The sequence below is a fragment of the Leucopleurus acutus genome (genome assembly GCF_964270905.1).
Source record: "Leucopleurus acutus genome assembly, chromosome: 10".
Classification (NCBI taxonomy): domain Eukaryota; kingdom Metazoa; phylum Chordata; class Mammalia; order Artiodactyla; family Delphinidae; genus Leucopleurus; species Leucopleurus acutus.
In genome coordinates, this window is record NC_139153.1 from 31,435,678 (window position 1) to 31,459,109 (window position 23,432).

Genomic DNA, 23,432 nt, shown 5'->3' on the forward strand with positions numbered 1-23,432 from the left:
CAAGCTTCCAGGATGACTTGTCGAGGCAGAAATCAGAGGCTAACGCATCTCTGTCTTTGTAGGCACACCTCTACTATGTCACTGTGAAGATTTTTACAGAAGCTCTGGAGAAACTGGAAAATCAACCAGCAATTCAGCAGGTGCTCAAACGCCTCTGTGATCTCTATGCTTTACACGGCATCATGACTAACACGGGCGACTTTCTCCACGATGGCTTCCTATCCGGCGCCCAAATAGATGTGGCGAGAAAAGCCTACCTGGACCTTCTCCTCCTCATCCGGTGAGTGGCTGCCCTTCGCCCTAAGCCCTTTGTTCACTTCAAACTCCAAAACCTTCAACTCTAAAACCTTGTTAAATGGGGGTCTGGCAAAAGCAGCACCAGCCCTGGACAGGTTTACATCCTAGCATCATTATACCAACATAAAGCATTATGAATTAATGAAAGGAAAAAATGCGGGGGAAATCACAACTAAAAATGCGTAAGAATAAATTATCTAGCTACCTCAATCGAACTCTTCAACATCGTCCAGAAATGACAGAATCTACAGAATATGAGTAAAAGCATACTACATATTAATAATATGTATTAATTAATAATATTAATGAGCCTTGGTCTTAGCTAATACTTAAGGAACACTTATGCATGGCAGGCACTATGCCAAAAGCTTTTATATACATCATCTCATTTAACCCTGACAGGGTTCTGAAGTGGATACTATTACGCTCCCCATTTTACAGGGGAGGAAATTCAGGCTTAGGGCCCAAGGTCACACAGTGAGCCAGAGGAGGGTCTGGGTACAATCGAGGACCTGTCTGCCTCCAGAGCATGTGCTCTTAAACTGTATGTTAAAGTGAAGGTTGGGCTATTGTTTATTTCAAATATATCCTTATCTTTGTTGAATATGCTTAGTTGACTAAGCTCACTTTAATACTCCCTCAGCTTCAAGACGACATTTTTAAAATCTAGTAATTCACATACTGATTTGTAACACAATAATATAGTTTTTATATGCAGCATAAGGCGGTGCAGTTTAGGGTCATGACATACTAATGCAATACTTTCATCCTGTCACTTTATATATAATCTAAATGATCACTTTAAAAACATATAAAAACCAAAGCCCCAACATGACCAGGGTACTGGAAGAAACAGAAATTAATACTAATTAGTAACCATTGTCCATAAGATGGAAAATTAGCTAACTTGATAACACAACCTTTTCTGAAAAAACAGGATGCCTGTTGTGTATGTTGGGGGCTGGATGTGGTATGACACATGTGTATATGACTTTTCCCCTAGAACCTCCAATAGTTCACATTATCAATAAGACTAAGAACTAAAAGAAAGGGGAATTCACTGGTGGTCCAGTGGTTAAGACTCTGCGCTTCCACTGCAGGGGGCATGGGTTCGATCCCTGGTCAGGGAACTGAGATCCCGCATCCCACGCGGCCCAGCCAATAAATAAAGATTTGAATTTTTTTAATATAATAAGATATTCATGAAGGAGGTTTATAAAAACTAGACCAGGTTCTTTTTCTTTCTAACAATATGCAACATGTTACATATGACTCCAAATAAGCACCTAACAGATAGTTGGTGGTCAGTAAATGTCTGTTCAATTAAATCTTCAAAAATTATCAAAAACTACCTTTGATATAATTATGCCCCGGGTATTAAACTTTCCCTAATATAGAGAATCCAGTGGTGGGAACCATTAATAGCATGATTGAGTACTGCACAGTTCAAGCCCAAGTGTATCTAACTTTCTGAAACGCTTGGCATTTAAAAGCACATGAAGACAATAATGTTCTAGCCCTGATTGCCAGTGATAATGAAACACAAAAGATCACCTTAATACCTATAAGCATGATTTTTTTAATCTCCAACAGCACGCTAAGTGCTTCCCATGGCCCCAGAGGCTTACAATTCAAGACAAGAAAGACAGCACTGACACAAATAGACAACTTATGCATGCATCAAACCCACAAACTGATTTCCTCACATTATGGTTCCTAAGTAACCTTCCAACTACTGCAGGGTAATTAGGTATGTAACAGACTCCATGCTTTTAACAGTTCTGCGTTCCATGCCTCGATTATTCAGTATCGCCCTCAGATTTCTGAGATGACAAATGAAGGATGGCACACTATTCTAAGTGACACTGAGAACCAGCTCTCTGTGTTATGGTAATTAACTGACCAAAAGAGTTTTTAGTTGTTTAAATGGTCATTAAAATCTCAGGTGGGAGACTTCCAGGCAAAGATGGCAGATTGAACATATGCATTTATTTTTGTTCCCTCCTGAAACCCTACTAAAACGTCAGTAAATTAATTTAAAAATTTAAAAAGGCATAAACCCATAAAAATTTAAATTTTAAAAGGCATTAACCCACAAAGAAAGAGAACAGGAGAGGAAACATGAAATTTGGAGAGTAGATGGACTTAGCAGACCTGAATAAACTGAATCATAAACCAGCAGCAGGAAAAGCCAAGAAGCAAACAAGTGCCACCAAAGAACCTCAAGAACTACAGCACCAGGTGCCTCTGGCAATGGGGGTGAAGGTAAACGTCACAGGATGGGTTGGATGTCTATTTCAGGAGGAGTTGAATCCCCAGTTCCCCTTCTCCTGTCTGAGTAGTTTTAAGGCTTTCCCTGACCGCACCCTGGCAGGAGGGTAAACAGAGGGTCTACAGACTAGGGGACATCAGGCATAGCTGAGGATGAAGAACATCAGGCTACCCTACAGAAAACAGGGGCTTGAATAAATGTTTATAGGCCAATGCTGACAGCCCTCTCCCCCAGCCCTCTTTTCCCACCGGTTCCCAGCAAATTGGCAGCCAGGCTCGTGTCCTGCAGGAAAATGATAACATGATCCTCCTCTAGAGAATCTGACCAGCCCAAAGGAGAGAGAAGCAAAGACACTGACGCCGAGGTCCCCCAATGGTATACCCAGTTCACCCAACAGGGAACCCCACACTGACAAGCACACCCAGACTTCTAATCAGCTAGTTAATGCCCCACTCTTAGCTATGATCAGACACTCAGGGATCACCAGACACCTGAGGAAAGCCCTGGACATAAAAGACAGAGACCAAGCAAGAACAAGGCAACTCGAGGGTCACAAAAGAAACTTCACAGAGAACTTTTTTGAAAGATCAGTAATATCCTCAAAGAGTTAAGAGGAGATATAGCAACCACAAAACAAAAATGTCATTTCTTAAAAAGTAATATTCAGAGAACCAAAAAAAAAAAAGGGCTCTATGAAATTAATGATAGTGAAAATGAAAAGCTCAATTAAAGGACTGGAAGACAAAGCTGCAGAAATCTCGCAGAAAGAAAGCAAAAAGGCAAGAAGACAAAAATAGGAGAGAAGATAAAAATAGTAAGAGGATTGATCCTAACTGTCCATCATCTAAAGAACAGGTCTAGAAAGAGAAGAAAAAGAAAGCAGAAGGGAGCAAATCATTAACAAAATAATTCAAGAAAATACTCCTTAAATGAAGGATATGAGTTTCAGATTGAAAAGGCGACAGACTGGAGGAGAGGAAACAAACACACATACACAAAATAAGTCAAACATATAGTGTGCAAAGTGGTAATAAACGCTACGAAGAAAAAGATAGCAGGGAAGGGGGATGAGGAATGCTGGGGGTGGGGGTGGAGGACTGTAGTTTCAAATAGGTTAGAGAAGGCCTCTCGGGGAAAGTGATGTCTGAGGAAAGATCTGAAGGTGGGGAGGTGAGAGGAGCCATGTGGTTGGCTGGGAGAAGTGCATTCCAGGCAAAGGAGAAGTACAAATGCTGGAAGCCAGAGAGTGCCTGGCATGTCCATCCAGCAAACAGAGAAGAGGCCGCAGCAGCTGGAGTGGCATGACTGAGGTGGAGAATGAGAACAGAGGTCAGAGAACTAGGGGTGGACTGGGAACGACAATGGAGTGGGTGTAGGTCACTGCAAAGACGTAAGACTTTGACTTTCACTTTGTGTGAGAACAAGGAAGGTTCTGAGCGTAGGACAGACACAATCTGAGGAGATCTGAGGTGTGTTTCTAAAGGATCACTCCAGCTGCCATATTAAGAATTGACTCGGGAGGGGGACAAGAGTGAAAAGCAGGGAGTCCAGTCAGGAGGCTGCTGCAATAATCCAGGGGAGAGATGCTGCTGGACTGGACCAGGGTGATAGCACTGGACGTGGTGGGAAGTGGTAGAAGTCTGGATATATTTTGAAGGTAGAACAAGATTTGCTGACAGATTAGATATGGAATGGAGTTCCATATCTGAACTCCAGAGAGGAGTTCAGGTTTTGGGCCAGGACAGAGTCGCCATTTACTATAAACGGGGAAGACTACAGGAGAGCCAGGTTTGGGCAGGATGGATAGGAAGGTCTAGAAGGTCAGGAGTTTGGTTTTGAATACATCAAGTTTGAAGAGCCTGCTAGAAATCAAGTAAGATGTTAGTAAGCAGGAGAGACTGGAGAGAAAAATTTCGAAGTCACTGGCATATCGTTGGTATTTAAAGCCATGAGAAGGATGGTATCACAAGGGGTGAGTGTATGAAGAGAAGAGGCCCAGGTACGGAGTCTTGGGACCCTCCAAAGATGAAGATGAGGTGACCTCGACAAGAGCTGCTTCAGTGGAATGGTGGGAGTGAAGACCTGAACGGACCTAGTCGAGAAGAGGCGGAGAAGAACCGGAAGGAGCAAGCCTCAACAAGCAGAACGCTTTCAAGTTTTGTCACAAAGCGGAGCCAAGATATGGGTCAGATGATGGAGAGGGAAATAGAGTCAAATGATTGTTTTTATTTTCATTTTTTCGCGGTACGCGGGCCTCTCACCATTACAGCCTCTCCCACCGCAGAGCACAGGCTCCGGATGCGCAGGCTCAGCGGCCATGGCTCACGGGCCCAGCCGCTCCGCGGCATGTGGGATCTTCCCGGACCGGGGCACGAACCCGTGTCCCCTGCATCGGCAGGCGGACTCTCAACCACTGCGCCACCAGGGAAGCCCCAAATGATTGTTTTTAGGTGGGAGAAATGACAGCTTGTTTGTAAACTGATGAAAATGATCCGGGAGAGCGGGGAATTTTGACGTTATAGGGGAAAGGCAGGAGGACTTCTGGAACATTGCTCTCTACTAGGCAGGAGGGGAAGGCATCTAGTGGACGAGGAGGGACTGGTCAGAGCTGGGAACCTGGACAGTTTACCTGTACTATGAGAGAAAACCTCATATGTTTAAATGCATGGGTGGGAACTTGTGGAACTCTTCTTACCACTTCTATTTTACCAGTGGAATAGGACTCAAAGTCATCTAGGTTGAGAGAGATGGGGAGGTGAGTAGTGTAGATCTGAAGATCAAAGAGAAGGTGGGAGATAATCATCTAAGCGAATGAAGGAGTAAATGAATTAGAATGTGATATGACTGCCGGGTAGCAATAAGGGCCCACTTGAGTCCTTATTACAACAGTCAGTATTGGTTTTTCCAGCCATATAGTTACAAAGGTATGGGGCAAAGTCGGTGGAAAACTGGAAATAACGAGGAACGGGGTTTTGCTAAACAAGTATGACAAAGCAAGAAAAATTGTTGAATATTGTTTGGAGGGAGTGAATATAATAAATAGACCATGGAATTTCAGACAGATGAGGGAAGTGAGACCATGTAGATGAGGGACTTTAAATAGGCAGTAGGTGCCAGGAGGGTCAAAGAATCATGAACAGCCCTGTAGGAAAATCATTTCATTTAATGATTAATAATGATTAAAGGCCATCCAGAAAGGATTAAATAAGTACAGTATCTCAGTCACCTCAAATACTCTGTGAAACGAGGGTTAAGGAAGAGTGTAAGCAAACAATCACATATTTTATTTTATATCCTCTGCTAAAAAAGGAAGGGAAGCATGTGAACAATTATTTTAATATTTCATCCCATAGGTTAAAATAATTTTGTCGCTTGAAAGGGAAAATAAGAATCATAGAAGTCAGAATAGTAGAGGGAGTAAGCTAGAAAGAGAGGAGACAGTGCCAAGAACATGGCTGAGACTATGGCGAGATGCAGATGTGGATGACAAGGCCTGGTGCGTGATCTCGGCAGACAGTGACAGAGCGAGGCTGTAGAACACGGTCAATGGGGAGAAGATTCAAGGAACTGAGAAATCAAGTTTTAGAGGAACTTCCACATAGACAGTGAAATCACTAAGAATGATGACAGAAGTGCTGGAGAGCGACCCCTAGAACAGGAGAGATGTGGTGGGAACGTGGCTCCGCTGTGAACAGAATACATAAAGTCATACTAACGTACAGGATACGTACAGTCATAACAAGGTAAGCACTGAACATCAGTCTGGCCAACACTGTAATTATATTGGGAGGCAGGAAGGCTGTGGGGAGGAAGCAGAGGTTGGGGGATGGGGAGGGGGGATGATCGGTACTGCTGAGAGAGTGGTGCTAAAATAAATCCATACCTTCTGTAATAGTCAACAGATAATATCTAGCACCAATGAATATGAAGTAGCAATACAAACAAGACATTTAGAGTCATTCGGGTAAATTCCCCAAATATCAGCTAAAAGACTAAAATTGATTGCCTCTAGGGGTAGGGGGAAGAAATGGAGGGGAGAGGCAGGGATATGCTGATTTTCAATAACAAGCCTTGAAGAACTATTTGACTCTTTATGCTGTGCTTATATAACTGATCAAAAATTAAAACTTAAAGAAAAAAAAAGCCGAGTTGTTCGAAAAGTGGATAATGATGCAACTTCTAATTAGGTGTTGTTATTCACCATCCCAGATTAATCAGATTCGCAAAAGCAATCTAAAATACGACTCTTGTTTTTTTCTCTCAGAAAGGATGCTGTCTTGTTAACTGATGCTTTTGACTTCACCGATCAGTGTTTAAATTCAGCACTTGGTTGTTATGACGGAAATGTCTATGAACGTCTGTTCCAGTGGGCTCAGAGGTCACCAACCAATACTCAGGTAGTTGAATAGAACACATTATAAATTATGCAAGAGAGCCGAGAGCAAGCAGTGAATATACCTCCATGTTTTCCCATTTTAATTGATTCCCATTAGGTTAGAAATTGCTTGGCATAGCATGTCTATTTAAAATATTTTGAGAATACATAAAAGAAACCTGGAGCAGGGATGTGGCCTGGTAGGAACTCTGAGTCTGAACTGTAATAAGCAAAATGCATTGCTCAGAATTTGGTAAAGGGAATTTGGAGAAAGGCCCAAGCTCTAAATCACGGCTTGACACACACAAGGGCATACACACATAGTGGCAAAGTGGCTTTTAAGTAACAGAAATAAAAAGGTAAATCACTGCACTGATTTAACCATCTTAATTTCAGCCTTTTAACTCTTAGTTTCGTGTTGATACAGTAGGTATTCAGGGGTGATAGGAAGCTTGGGGGTGGGGGTCTCTCTCTCAGCCCTCACTGCCTGCTAGAGATGCCTCCTCCCTCTTCTCTACAAGGAAGAAAATCCCAGGGACAAAGAAGCCTGCTGCACTGCCATCAGTATCCCAGGAAAGCCAAATAAATGACAATTACAAGGGTTATGGCAAAAAGATCCCCAGCTGTCCCAGGAGAGAACACGAGAACTCATTAACAGAAGAAGGGGGAGGACTCATAAAATCCTAACAGTCTACAGCCAGCATCCCAGACTCTCTGCTATGAGCCTCATTGGGAAACATTATGAATATCAACGCCTACATTAACTGGAGTAGAGAAATAAACCCTGTATTTACAATTTGGGGAACCAACATTTACTAGCAGATTTGATACAGATGATCAAAACAAAGACACTCTATAGCTATACAACAGGTTATTTTAAGTTCTATAATGCAGATATGTAATTCAGATGATGAAGTCTAGTTTTTTACCTCTTTCCTCTTCAAATTTCAGAAAAGGTGTCTTAACACCTCATCAAATTGGCACCTCTCAGGCTTTCATTCACACTTAGCATGGTGTTAGACTTGCTCTTAAAATTCTGCATCCTGTCATACCTCATAGCTTAATTTAACATGGTTATCTAAAGTTGCAACACAACGTTACCCCCAAGATGGCTGTCAGCTAGAAGGCCAATCCCTGTCTCCAGGAAGGCATCCTTTTAATTCAACAAGGAAAGATAAAGAACTTACCTAAAGAAGGTACAATACATTTACTGCTTAGTACAGTTAAGCTACTTCTAGTGTGTTACTTTTTCTAATGATTAGATCTCTCTACTTTCTAGCATTTAAATCCTGGCATAGAACTACAGCAATCCTGCCACTCCAGATTAGCCCCTGGGGTCTAAAGAAACACACGTGCCCTTTGGTACTCGAGAGAAAAACCTACCCTGCCTTAACACCTGTCAGGAAACACTGACATATCTAGCTCAAACCTGCTTTACTAGCAACACAAGGAAACGTGCCAGTTCTCCTGATTCCTCGTATTCACCAAAGAACACAGGGGCTTCCTTGTCTTTTACTTGTTTCTACTCTTCATCTTGAAAGAATTTAATCTGGACACTATATGAGGGCAGGCTTGTCTAGATGAGGGGCATGACTGACCCTCCGCATCAGCAGACTTGGTAAGATGGTGATGCACGCCATCCCATTCACTCTTCCCTATCTCCTGCCACGTGACTGTGAACAAGGATGGAGTTTTCATCTTCCCAACTCCAGGGTCTATCACAGAGTAGATACTTTGCATTTACGGAGTAAATGAACGTGGTTCTGTGACCTACGCAGCGGAACAAGGACCCTGCTGCGTATCCAATACTGCAAACTTTTGCCATCCTAGCTTACATTACCTTGCACCAAAGGTGACAGGTACAGCAACGTGACTCTTTCATGCACAGCGATTTTAAGAATGTGAGGTTGTAAGTGACCTTGAAGAATGCTTCCAGTTAGTTAAAACGACACTTTGTTGACAACTAATATATGGCTCCCTAATCTTACATTTCTGGCTCCTCTAGGCACCACCAAAATAGCCCTTTTAAAGTGTAGTTTCTAATCTGCTGTAGGTAATTTTGAAACTGCAGTTAGAGACATTTTTCCTCATTTGCACTGGCAGAAAAAGGAACACTACAGGTATTTCAAATAAATTAAAACGAAAGCTACTTTGAAACATGTCTTGTAGACACAAAAGTACACACAGGAATTTATTTCACTGACATTTCTACCAAAAGAAAAGTGCTATGCTGTGTTGAATGTCTTAGAATTATAAGAGTCTCTCCTGTCTGGGGCAGGTCAGGTGCTGAGCTTTATCCCCAGACAGGATGATGCACTCCCACGGTTTACTCTCGCTATGGTGTTCTGCCTTTTGGCTTTTTTCCTGATTTGGATGCTATTTCAAGACAGTTTCTCCGAAATGAACTGCAAAAGACTGTTCCTGTTCCCCACGTGAACTCCTAAGTGATTCCCTATAGATGCAAGCAGTGAAAAGAACCACTGGGGATAATTTCAAAATAAGAATCTTATTTCCCCCCAATTATTCTATTGCAGAAATTTATTCAAGTAGTTGCCAGATGCGTTAAACACACCTACTGATCCATGCATTCATTCAATCATTCAACAAATAGTTACTGAGCATATGATGTATGCCAGAAACTATTCTAGGTACTGAGGACACAGGAGAACAAAAGAGTCATAGACCCTGTCGTCAAAGAGCTTACAGTTTTAACTGAGACAGGCAAAAAAGTAAACAAGTAAATACTATAAAAGATGGGGGTAGAGCTGTGAAGAAAAGAATTCAAGACATCACATTAGAGAATAATGGGGATACCCAATTCTGACATAGAATATTGCTTACCTGATTTCACCTTCTGGTTCCTTGCTTTGTGGTTAACATGTTCAATTTCAAAGAGCCTCAAAGAGTCAAGCCTTTCATTTGTATTAAATCCCAAAAGCAAATGATAGCTGTGTTTTTTTAATTGGCCACCTGCATCCACAATTTAAAATCTGCATGAGAAAAGGAAGGATGCCCTTTGGAAAAAATGTTTCCCCATATGTTCACACAAAATGAATTTTAAAAATAAATTAAAAAATTAAGAATCGTATGTAATGTTACTTTTTTGAAACTAAAAACTTAATTTGAAAGTAGAAGTCATTAATCCTGGCAGAAATAGTCTGTCTTAACAATGCACTTCTTTCTACAAACAGGGGAACCCTGCCTATGAGAAATATATAAGACCACTATTACAAGGCTGGAGATCCAGGCTGTGAAATAATCAACAGCATTCAAGAGGCACCACCACGTGGTAACGGTACTATGGCATAGGCATCATTAAAATCTACAACTACATATGTATGTATTTTTTAAAAAGAATCATTATCTTCCAGAGACACAGACTGAAGCAGATGAAATATCTGTGATTTATTTCAAAATAATCCATGGGAAGAAAAAGGGGGAGTGAATCATTGTTGAAGCTATTCAATGGGTACGTGGGTGTTTACATTATTCTACTTCCGAATGTTTGAAATTTCCCACAATAAAAAAACAGTAGCACTATCCATTTGCAGCTTCTATTTTGTTAAATGCCAGGATTTGCTTTAGATCTAGCAAAAGCCAATAGACTCATTAGTTATCACTTGTGTCCTTATAGCACACATTTATTTATCCCAGGGCTTAAAAGAACACACACACACACACACACACACACACACACACACACACGCACACAAACAATCCTCTTCTAAAAGTGCCTATACTTGGTATAATCTAAATAAAATGTAGATCACCACACACCAATCAGAATGGCTGTCATTAAAAAGGTAATAAATAACAAGTACTGGCAAGGATATGGAGAAAAGGAAACACTTGTGCACTGCTGCAGGGAATGTAAGTTGGTGCCGTCTCTATGGAAAACAGTATGGAGGTTCCTCAAAAAATTAAAAATAGGACTATGATACAATCCAGCAATTCCACTTCTGGGTATTTACCCAAAGAAAACAAAAACACTAATTTGAAAAGATACATGTACCCTTACGTTCACTGCAGCACTATTTACAACAGCCAAGATCTGGAAGCAACCTAAGTGTCCAACAACACATGAATGGCTAAAGAAACTGTGGTGTACATAAACAAAGGAATATTACTCAGCCATAAAAAAGAATGAGATTGTGCCATTTGCAACAACATGAATGGACATAAGACGGTACTGGCTAAGTGAGATAAATCAAACACAGAAAGACAAATACCATATGATTTCACCTACATGTGGAATCTAAAAAACAAAACAAATGAGCAAACAAAACAGAACAGAAACAGACTCATAGATACAGTGGTGGTTGGCGGAGGTGGGGATGGGATGTAGGTGAAAGGGATTAAAAGGTACAAACTTTCAGTTATAAAATAAGCAAGCCACGGGATGTAATGTACGGCATAGGGAGTATAGTCAATAATAGTGTGATAACTTTGTATGGTGACAGATGGTTACCAGACTTATAGTGACCAATTCGTAATGTATATAAATGTCGAATCACTATGTTGTACACCTGAAACCAATATAATATGGTACGTCAACTATACTTCAATTAAAAAAATGAAAAGGAAAAAAATAGAGCCCTAGGAATACAACTAACATAAATGTTTAAAAAATCAACTCTTCCAAAGTAAAAATGATTTAAAGTTTCATAAAAGACATAATTGTCTCAAACTACCCAAATATAACCAACCTACATTTTTCACATCATTTTCAACTGCCCAAGTATATAAAACACTCAAAATTGAATACCATCAAACAAATTAAATTGCAAAAAATCTCAGCGGGCTACTTTTCCTAATTTACTCATATAAATAATCATTTAATTGTTAATAATTTATAAATCTGAGAAAATTTACCAAAAGCAAACTTATCTCCAGTAATCTGGACAAGGAAGAGACCTCATAGATGTTTTACTCTTAAAACCTTGGAACAATTATTCATTCCCATTTCCATACCTGTTTTCAACCCAAATAATTTCATCTTTCATTCACCTCAGCTAACTCAACAACACATAGCTGGCTGGGCTGTTCCTTTTCTTGTTTCTTTTTTTAGGTAACCACTAATCAGTTTGAAGGAGGAGACCATTTTCTAAAAAGATAACCTCATACTTAGTACATTTACTGAAACCACAGCAACCTACCAATAACATTAAGGGATTTTAGTTTGAAGATGGTAAAAATGGGGTAGTTACAGGTTTCTGGATATTGGTCATTTGTCAAATCTTAAGTTTTCAGAGAGACGTGGGCAGAAATGGATGTAAGTAAATGTTCTCATCCTTCTTTGAAAGAGAATTTCAGAATCTTCTCAGAGGAGAAAAGGAGTGAGCTTCCCCGGGTCACACAGCCTCAGGACTCTACTCCTCCCTTAGATGACAGGGAAGAAATTTCTGAACTCTCTTTTAAAAGGTGTTCTAGCAAACTAGGAAGTTTCACTATAGCTAACATAATCCTTCCAGTGAGTAACTTCCAAGAAATAGAATCAAATGAACTTATGCAAAATCAAATGAACTTATGCAAAATAAGACTACAGTAAAATTTTAAAAAGTACATGATATTTCCAACTGTTCTAGATCCTTCATTCACTGCAGTTTTCTTCTCCTCAGAAATTTAACCTTAATAACAAAATACATTTGTGGGTCACCATAATACATGAGAATAAAATGGCTAAAGAGTCGCTTTGTCCCTGTGCTCGATACAAAGCTAGAATAAGGGTCACAGAGCAATGACAACTGGTGGCTTACTGAAGAAAAATCTATAATCTTCAAAATAAGTCCTATTTGAAAAAAATTTGTCAAACTGTACGTTCACTGTCCAGATATACACTCTTTTAGACAAAACTAATAATTCCATCAATTCCCTGCTTCAACAGCATAGTAGAATTCTATAAACCACATCCTAAAGTTCCACCGAGTCCTCCTGAATCAAATACAAATGTGCTATAGGCAGCATTTATTGGGACATAAGACAATGCATATTTTAGACAAAGAATATGATTTTCCCCCTTAACTGACAATAATCAATAAATACAAACCTAATTTTCATATTTCATTTATTTATTTATTTATTTATTCTGGTAGACAGTACACTTGGGAATTATACTGCACCAGGCATAAGAAGTAAGATTTCTACCACAGGGACATTTTGTATTCAGAAGCCAATATAAATATTTCTAGTCAGACATTTCCATGGCTACAGATATTTGGTTGCTTGATTTATATGCATAGAAAGAAACAGTTGTCATAACTGTAAAAAGCAGTACTTAACAAGTACTTTTAAATGATTGGAACAGTTTTCCTTTAATATTATAATACTGCTTATTGGTTTGAAAACTAGGTCACCCTACGTGATGTTTTGATTTTTCCCAAAGGCATCATGAGTACTCTGTTTATTCTTTCATTCCTGCATTTTTAGCCTTCTAGTTGAGTTAGGGACTATTTAATCAGAAATCATTTTAGCACTGTAATAAAAAAAAGCTCTGTTAAGGGTAGATTATATACCATAATGATTTTCAGACTTCTTTTTATAAAAAAGGTATCTGGAGGCTCTGAACAGGCACATGCATACTCAGGGTGAAGGGAACAAAACATAGAGGAGTCTGCTGAAGCACAAAACTTCCTTCCTTCTGGTCCCCAGTGCCTTCAAATAAATACAAATATTAAAAAAAAAAAAATCTCACACTGTGATTTAAAAAAAAAAAAAAAAAATCAGCCTCTTCGATCTCCTGGAGAGTCCATTTCCAGGAACTTCTCCCAGTGCTGGAGGTCAGTCATCTGTCTTCCGGGCCAGCCTGCAGAAAGTCCAGTTGTGCTCCACTGTGTTCTCGTTGGCCCGCTCACTCATGTGATGCACTCGGGTGTTTCGGATTGTGAAACCTTGTTTTGTAATGTATTCCATCAGGTGGACTCGGAGAGAAACTTCCTGGTGATAATCACAGGGTCCAAAAGTAAAGGAAACCTGGCAATCTCTGGTGTCCATCATATGCTTATTCCACTTTGTAAAATAGTTTGATATACCTTCTAGTAAGGAATGGACCTTGGTGGTGATGGTTAATTGGGTTATGATGACAGCTACTGGATTGGAGTACTTAGAAAGCTTCCGAGTACTAGATAACTCCACAACTTCTTCAAAAGTATCCATAGGATACAAAGGCTTGGGGTCATTGAGACACTGAATCAAGGGCTCAATCTGATAAAAATCTGCTTCCTTCCGAAGCAGATCAAATTCCTTAAAATCCAGGGGTAAGGTCAACTCTGAAGTTCGCAAGAAGTTGAGGACATATCGGAAAAGAGGTCCATCTCGATCAATGAAGTAATTGCCTTGAGGGTCTCGAGCTGTGGGGAAGTCCCCCCCAAACATAGCTCCAAGCATGGAATCCGGGTAACGCGTCAGTGTGGTGAGAGACGTTGTGTACAAGTGTCCACCTACATTTAACGTGACTGGGTCAGTCATCTGAAAGTTTTTAAAAAATGATCAGTCATCTGAAATGTTTTTAAATCCTAACTTCGACAGATTAAGAAAATTAGTGGTAACAAGCAAAGCAAAAGATTCAGGCTACAACACATCTAGCAATCCACTGAAGCAAAATATAGCTTTATTTTCAGTGAGAAACCCACCCGGATGAAGGGATCTAACATTTGCTTTCAATAGAGAAAAGGGATACGTCCAATTCTTCAAAGCCGTACACTAAAAAAGGAGGACATGGCTTCCAAAGCCACTTTATTTCAGGCCCAGTATCTAGAGAGAAGTTTTCAGGTCAGAGTATATTATGGGAGGAGAGAGGCCAAACTAAAATATACTCATTTAAGTTTTCTTCAGATTAAAAAAAAAAAAAACTTTCATTTTTCTTAACTCAATTTAACATAAAATAGAATAAAAATGATTTGATAACATAAAACATCTACTTTCAATATTTCTTTTGTCTTTTCCCCCTCAAAAGGAGGCGGGAAATCATGAAATTTATTTTAAAAATAAAAATTTGTGTAGACCTAATCTTCCTAACTTTTTCATGGAAATACCAGTATCAAATACTAAGTTAAAATACACAGTTTGGTCAACACAATCTCATATACCCAAAGGCTAATACCAGCTTTCAAATTTCATAATCTGATAGTATATTCACTTTTGTAACATTAACGTTGCAATCTGGCCTTTAATTTTTAAAAGCAAGCTTCTCTAAATAATGCATACCTTTGGTTTTTAAAATCATATTTAAGAAATAAGACAAATAAAGACAGGTACTATACAAATAAAATATTTCTTAGCAAAGGAAAAGGAAAATAGGAAGACACATGCACATGCGAGAAAAAGTGCTAGTGGGAGAAGTGGCACCTTCTCAACCGTTAACCTTCCCAACCACAAGAAAATGTCCTCTCTACCCATTACCTACTAGACATTTAACAGTCACTACTCTATGATGGAAGAGTTTTAAGGGCAACATACTTTAAAGACCAAAAACAAAAATGATTATCAAAAGTTACATAGAGAGTCCATGTTGAGCTTGCTTACCTAAAAACACCAAACAAAGTTAAAACACCCAAAAAATACATCTAAACTAATTGGGGGGGGGGGCGGTTTGCACCACTGATAATTTTCATTCTTATGAGATGTATTATACCTAAAAATACATAAGAGGCGGGGAAAGACACACAAAAATAATTTGCCAGCCTTCAAAATGCATCTGCAAAAGCCTCTCACCATATAGCCCCAGTCTCCATTATCCATCTGCTCCAGTGCTGCGTCTCGGGGAGCCCAGGTTCCAGGGAAACTTGGGGAAGAGAAAAAGACATGTGACAGTGCATGAAACTATGAAAACAGAATAGAAAAGTTTTCTCACCCAACAGAGCAGGCCGAACACCAGAAAACTACTCATCTTCGCTCAACTAAAACCTGCTACAAGGCAAAGATCTGGGGAGGAAAGGATTCCTCTAAGGCCTTCTATGGGTCCCCAAGAGACTGGCAAATCTTTACAGAGAAAGAGTTATCCTATACTTAGTGAAGGTAGAGAGCCTAGTGAGTAAACCAGTCATTCAAACTCTACCTACCTTCTCCGAAAATTCAATTTTGAGAATTCCTACAGGAGAACACTATGATTACCTCTACAACCTTATCCTGGTACAAACCTGTGATGATCCTTATCAGAAAGGTTAAGAGAAGGAGAGAAAGGGAAAACTTTTTCATCAGCATTTCAGCTATATAAACTAAACACCATAGCAAAAGCATTAAAAACTATAAACCTCCAAGACACCGGTATCTCTTTCCAGGAGAAGTATGTCAGAATGGTAGCTCTTTTGTAAAATAGAAAAACTAATTATACTTTTAATAATGATACATTTCATTTTGTACAATAATCAAAACAAATAGAAAACAGTTAAATGCCAAACCATTAAAGCACAATTGGGGGCAAAAAGAACCTTACACATCTGAGAGGCAGTCCCCTGGCGCTTATGGAGAGCCGGCCTGAAGACACTGATAAACACCCAGATACTGAAGATGCCAGTTTGAATTTATTTTTATCTACAATTCAAAAGCACTTAAACAGTTTCCCAGTTACTGAACTGCTTTAGTCAGTTCTCCCTCACACACATCATTTCCCCAAATCACCCGGCAAAGCAAACTCCAGAGCAAATTTCAAAAGCTTTGGCAAAAGACAGTAAGAAACATGGAGTTATCCGTATTTATCCAGGAAAAGCGCTGTTTCGGTTGCTTTTTTTTTTTTTTTTCCTTAACGTGGTCTTTGCACAGATTCACTTTTCCCACTTTTAGAGGAATCTGGCACACTAATTCCCAGAACAGGCCCTGGCTACAGAAGATCACAAAGGCTCTTTCTCAAAAGGTCACTCAGGCATGTAGAGAACATTTGCATAGCACAGCAGGGGCTGAAATCAGAGCCTGAAGCATCTATTTCTCTACCTTGCAAATTCTTCAAAGCAAACAAGCTAAAATGTGGACCAGACAACGTGGGGTCACTTTTTATTCTCCACACTCAGCAGTTGGATATAGATAGGTCTCCACATGCTATAGGGTGAGAAATGGAACAAATTCAGGGCTGTTGTGACAACCTTTCATTCCTCTGACTTGCTTCATAAACACTATTTGAAGTAACAGAACCAAGAAATACGTTTTACCAATTTGTATTACGAGCACCTGATTCAGTTACTGATCCAACAGACAGATCAGTAGATCAGCAACTGAGCGATTTAAAAGGCCAGTCATCCCAAAGTTCTGGTAAGATGCCCATCTTTGGCATTTTCCCATCACCTGAAGTATTCATTACTGACAACCTCAAAAATAATTCAGTCAACCGACATTTACTGCAGGGTAGAGCGAGGAAAGGTATGGTCCTTGCCCTCGTGGAGCTTTCAATCTATGAAGAAAGGCAACAAGCAGCAACTGAAGGACAGAATAAAATTCAAAAGTACTATATAAGGGCTTCCCTGGTGGTGCAGTGGTTAAGAATCCACCTGCCAATGCAGGGGACACGGGTTCGAGACCTAGTCCGGGAAGATCCCACATGCCTCAGAGCAGCTAAGCCCGTGCGCCACAACTACTGAGCCTGTGCTCTAGAGCCTGTGCTCCGCGACAAGAGAAGCCACCGCAATGAGAAGCCCGCGTACCGCCACGAAGAGTAGCCCCTGCTTGCCTCAACTAGAGAAAGTGCGCGTGCAGCAACGAAGACCCAACACAGCCAAAAATGAAAACAAACAAACAAACAAAAAGTACTATATAATAGATGGACTGGCAGAGACCTGAGCAAAGGAAGACCAAGACCCATTCCAAATGTGAAAATGGAGGACTTCCGGGAAGAGCTTACTCAGTGGAACTCTGCAGGCATATTAGCACAACCTGAAAAGGGATTCTTGAATAAAGAAACAATTTAAGTAATGGGTGGGGGCGGGGAGGGGGGAGTGTCCCCCCAACATTTCTGATACAGTAGCAGAGTGTGAATAACTATCCCCCTTTTAGAGATGCAAGAGAACCGGCAGATTAAGAGACTTGCTCAAGTCCCCACAGCTAGAAAGTAACTGAACAAGAGCTTGGGTTTCCCGACTCCTAGTCCAGATCTTTCCATAAAACCCCTCCTTGGATAGAAATTGAAAGAACAGAATCCAAGAAATGAGAAATCGAAAGGATTAACTTAAAACACCCCTACAGCCATCTATTAACCCTATCCACCTAGTAGGGGTTTATTATTTAACAGTAACTCAAAGCGGGCAATCACAATGGGTTTGTAAAAATTCCCCTGAAGCAAAATAGCAAGAACCTACTCACTAGTGTAATTGAAGGCTGCTATACTCTATCTTTTCTTTTTTTTTAACTTATTTATTTTATTTATTTTATTTTTGTCTGCATTGGGTCTTCATTGCTGTGCGTGGGCTTTCTTTCTATTTGCGGCGAATGGGGGCTACTCTTCGTTGTGGTGCGCGGGCTTCTCATTGCAGTGGCTTCTCCTGTTGCGGAGCACGGGCTCTAGGCACGCGGGCTTCAGTAGCTGTGGCACGCGGGCTCAGTAGTTGTGGCTTGCGGGCTCTCGAGCTCAGGCTCAGTAGTTGTGGTGCTCGGGCTTAACTGTTGTGCAGCATGTGGGATCTTCCCGGACCACAGCTCGAACCCATGTACCCTGCATTGGCAAGCGGAGTCTTAACCACTGCGCCACCAGGGAGGCCCTGTCCTCTGTCTTAAGTGAAGTAAAGAACTCCACTCCATGAATATCCGAATGGTAAGAAATGGGAGACCAAAGACAAGTAAAAAAACAGACATCATCAAAGTTACAGCTGTTATGCAAGGACTGTCCACTATTAATCCTTTTTTTTTCTTTTTTACTGCTAAATCAAAACAAGATAACTTTTTGAGCAAACACACACACACACACAAAATTAGATGATGCCCCTGAACCTGTTCCACAGCAAAAGCCAAGGTTCTGTTCCAGTACAAAGATGTAATAAAACATCAAACTTAATAACTCAGAAAAGCAATTATGGGAATCTATATAAGCCCATGTTTCTTAAAAAGTACCCAAAAGCCTCCCTTCATTTGTGTGTAAGATACATCAAAATAAAATGAAGTTACTGTTAGTCACTTCCAATAACAACTATTAAACTATCCCCCCAAATCAAAACATTCACTAAAGAGCTCTAAGGGGAAAAAATAGTATTGATTACTTTAAATTTTATCTCTGCACCTTACTTCTAAACATCCTCTGTGAAGATGCTCAGATACAGCAAGAAACAAACCAAAAAAAGGCAGAGATTCCTGGTCAACCAAGAGCTGGATAATCGACCTCTGAATTGATGACTGTTAGGACCGTCTCAGAGACAATGCAGATGAATGAAAGCAAAAGAATTTCTGGAATAGCTTCAATTTCCAAGTCATCTTCCAGAGCTGCTAACAGTTAGAAAATGATTCATTTGCTTTTCATCTTCTCTCCCTTCTGGCACTCTCCAGTGGAGGGCTTAATGAGAAATTAAAGGACCACAAGACAGGCAGCAGAAGGAAGATCTTGAAATGGGCATCAAATGGGCCTGTTTTACTTGATGAACACAAAGAAAAATCACAAAACTGTCCAGGAATGGAGATTATGAAGGTAACAATGAAAAAAATTTTCCTTTAAAGTGACTTTCCTTTCTAACAATCATTTTAAACAACAATGAATACAGCCAAGCACAAACAATTGTAAAGTTCAAAGAAAGACTTCTGACCCTATAAAATCAGTTCACCTGAAAAGAGCTGACCTTTGGCGCAAATAAAATACATGTGGAAACAACCAGCTGACCGTTCCCAAAGAATGTAAAGCAGTACTGAAAATTATGACTAATGTACAAAGTCTGACAGTGTAATGTTAGCAGATAATTACGTTAAGGAAAACACACACTCAAGAATTTATAAAAGTCTTAAAAGAAATCGCTAAAAATTTTCCATAGTAGCAAATGTGAAAACTACACAATTCAACAAGTTAATGACTTAAAGAGTAGCATAAGAACACCTGAAAGTCATTCTCCTCACCACTGCAGAACTCAATTACAGGCTTCATGGTTATGATGAACTAATTTAACACAAATATTCTGGGTTTACCAGTTCTGCTACAGACTAAGAATTCTCCGGGCTAAAAGTCCTGCTTCTACATAATAACCTATACACTGCAATACACACCTCCAAACTTGAATAAATAATAAAAATGTATAATTACTGCCTTCCCAAAGTTTCCAGGTAGCCCTTTTAAAACACCTTCCTACTGAAATCTTTGTGTCTGGCTTTCAGAAAAGAAGACTCAATAAATTCCATCTATACATACCCTCTGAGTTACCTTTGCGCTGAATTTCTCTGTTCTTGAAATGTGGGAGTTTGAAAGTGAAATACTTTTTATAGTAACTAGTTCAGCGACATCTAAAGGAGTCTTTTGGGTTAACATTCACATACAAGGTGGCATAGGTAGCCAGGCGCACAAGGGGAATGTGATTATGGTGTTAGGTTTATCCCAACCATAACCACTGCAGAAATGGATTGTTTTGTCCGAAAACTAATCCTTTTGTGGTCTAGGAGAAAGGCGCTCTACGTTGAAAAGTGACTTTAATACTAAAGAGCTGCCACAAACAGTCACAAAACCATAAAATTCCTCTTACTCTCAGTTTCTGTAAAATAAAACGGAATAACAGCACCTTCCCAAAAGTAACGATACCACTTGGGCACAACACAAAGGCAACAACTGGCCTACAGGGTAAAAGATCCGGACTAGAATTCTGAAGTCACAGGCAGGCCAACGCAGAAGAAAGAGCACTGGTCACCGGTGAGGATCTGTATCCCAAGTCGACTCCATTACTAATTATGAGACTGAGTAAATCACTCTTTATGTCCAGCTGCTTCTTGCAGAGAAGAAAATGAGGTCATGAATCAAAAACCATTGGTAGGACTTCCCTGGTGGCGCAGTGGTTAAGAATCCACCTGCCAGTGCAGGGGACACGGGTTCGAGACCTGGTCCGGGAAGATCCCACATGCTGCAGAGAACTAAGCCCGTGCGCCGCAACTACTGAGCCTGTGCTCTAGAGCCCATGAGCCACAACTACTGAGCCCATGTGCCACAACTACTGAAGCCCGTGCGCCTAGAGCCTGTGCTCCACAACAAGAGAAGCCACCGCAATGAGAAGCCTGCGCACCACAAGGAAGAGTAGCCCCCGCTCGCCACAACTAGAGAAAGCCTGCGCACAGCAACGAAGACCCAACACAGCCAAAATAAATAAATTTATTTTTAAAAAAACCACTGGTAAACTGACAAGTATCAAACAAATGTGAAAATACTAGTGGCAGTAGCATAAATAAAATTTCTGTGGTAAATTGAGAAACTTGAGAGTGTGAACACAAGTAATTTAGAGCATGGGCATGGAGACAGGGCACACATAAAGAGAAGGCCTCTTAAACTGCTTCCAGTCTCCCCTACACCATCCTCCTTTCCCCTGAGCTCCAGAAGGGAGACCTACAGGTAAAGGGAAGCATCTGGCTTCCACAGAGACCACCAGACAGCTGAGCTCTTCATCACAGAAGGAACTTCTCTAAAGCATGACTCAGGATTATCTCCAAGGTAAAACCAAATCCAAATAAATACGTGTATTCCATTTTAAACAGACTCCAAATATCAAAATCCAAGAAACACTGAGGGATTCATAGAACGCTAGAATTCCTTTATGCAGTAATGCTTTAAAATATGATTTATGAAAATTCAAATCCCATAAACCTTAGAAATGGCATCTATGGCGGTCCCTGACCATCAATCCTTAATATCTATGGTGTTAAACAAAATGAAGTATTAGTATGGCCTGATAGTTCTCAGCCAAAGGGCAAGTTCTCTCAGCCTGCCAACCATTCAGGTAAAAAGATTTTCCTTTTCCTAGCTACACATCTGTTCATTTGAAAACATCTCAATCTTGGGCTCAGTCCTGTGCTAAATGCTGGCCCCTCCCTTCTTTCCTATCTTGGGATCACTCATGTACCTAGGCATTTGTGACCGCAAGAAAATGAACATGCCAAGGGGAAAGGGTAAGGGACACTTAGGCTACCCCAAACATTCTCAGCCAAACCAGGTCACCTCGGGTCTCTTGACCACTCAAACCTCTTCTATCACAAAGCCCTAAAATTGGAATTATCAACTTGTTCTAGAACTGGTATACTTGCAGAAACATGATAACTTCAGTAGAATATCCAAACAGGATCTGTTTCACTTCTCGAGTCCCACTCCCCAGACACAGCCTCCACCACTGACAGCCCGGCAGGTGCTTCAGGGGCTCCCCCTTTCCACGGCCATTTATCACCTCTGACATCCAGCATTAAAAATGCCCTGACACACACAAATCTGAGCATAAAGAACTCAGCTGCAGTCAATCTCTTTGGGGCGGAAAATCTCCTAAGGCTGGGCTCAGAAGCCCTGCCGTAGGCTTTAAATTAAGGCAAACGGTGGCCAATAAGCACCATCCCAAACAAATCATTTTCGAGCAAACCTCGAGGTGCTCCCACCCGGGCAGGGCTTCGCTGTTGCCCGCAGGCGGAGTCCCCCGCCCCGATCCGGCCCCGGCGTGGGACGGGAGACTCTCGGGGCCGGGAGGGTGGCACGCAACCGAGCCTGGAACCCGGGTCCGCCGAACCCGCACGTCCCCCCACACCCGGGCGGGGCCCGGAACCTCCGCCCAAGGCCGGCCCCCGGCCGCAGCCAGCCCGCCGCGAGCTCGTGCCAGCCCCGGAGCGCGCCGCCCGGGCTCCCCACGGTCCCTTCAGTGCGGCCCCACCGCCGCCCGGATTCCCCTCAACCCCGCTCCCCGGGCTGCTCCGCGCGGGTTTCTGCTAGTGCCCGGCCCTCCCGAGCCGGGCCCCCAAGCCGTGGGCCCGCCCCTACTACTCACTGCGCTGCAGCAACGGTGGTAGCCGGGCCGGGAGACGCCGGCGGCCGGGGAACGAGAACGCGTGGACGAGTGAGCCCGCGCCCGGCGGCGGCGGCAGTGGCGGCTGCGGCGGCGGCGGCAGAAGGGACGACTGAGCCCGCGCCCGGAGTTGCGGCTCCTGCCGCCCGGCGCGGGCGGCGCCTTACCAGCCGAGACGCGGCGCCACGAGCGCAGACGCCCTCTAACGGCGGCGTGGGATGGTGGCCGGAGGGCCGAGCGGCCAGAACAACTCAATCAGGCGTAGCCTGGGCGCCTAGGTCAGACCGACTCCGCAGCAGCCCCCAAGCCCCGCCCCGACGCCCCAATCGAGCCCCTGAGGCTCCGCCCAGATTACCCCGCGCTCCGCCCAGAATCCGCCCGACGTCCCGCCTCCGCCTGTAGATTGGGATCAGCCCAGGCCCCGTCAGTTTTCGCTAATTTCTCAGGCCTAGGGTCCCCACAGTTGTTTCTCTTGTCATTTCACGAACTCTCATGGGGCCCCGAGAACTCCCATGTTCCAGGCCTGGAGAGTAAAGCGGCCACCAAGAGGGCGGGGCATCCTGAGAGGAGAAAA

At 41.8% G+C, this 23,432-nt stretch overlaps 2 protein-coding genes across 5 annotated transcripts in view; one reads left to right on the top strand and one right to left on the bottom strand.

The window, feature by feature from the left end:
- Window positions 1-10,477, top strand: part of ACOX2 (acyl-CoA oxidase 2) — a 35,312-nt gene extending 24,835 nt beyond the window's left edge. For 2 of the 4 annotated variants that reach the window (XM_082848663.1, XM_082848664.1), the window contains exons 13-15: window positions 63-280; window positions 6,834-6,966; window positions 10,136-10,477. In XM_082848663.1, coding sequence (XP_082704789.1) covers window positions 63-280; window positions 6,834-6,966; window positions 10,136-10,198 — 414 coding nt within the window. In that variant the 3' untranslated portion in view covers window positions 10,199-10,477. Of the gene's footprint in view, window positions 1-62; window positions 281-2,381; window positions 2,563-6,833; window positions 6,967-10,135 lie in introns of those variants that run through there. The other 2 variants (XR_014326533.1, XR_014326534.1) reach the window with 2 other exon arrangements.
- A 2,299-nt stretch (window positions 10,478-12,776) lies between these two features.
- On the bottom strand, window positions 12,777-22,875 carry KCTD6 (potassium channel tetramerization domain containing 6). The gene is made up of 3 exons (XM_082847577.1): window positions 22,841-22,875; window positions 15,654-15,723; window positions 12,777-14,408 (listed from the first exon to the last, which is right to left on the bottom strand). The coding sequence occupies exons 2-3, from the start codon at window positions 15,678-15,680 to the stop codon at window positions 13,722-13,724; spliced, it is 714 nt and encodes a 237-aa protein (XP_082703703.1). The 5' UTR covers window positions 15,681-15,723; window positions 22,841-22,875; the 3' UTR covers window positions 12,777-13,721.
- Window positions 22,876-23,432: the final 557 nt, after the last annotated feature.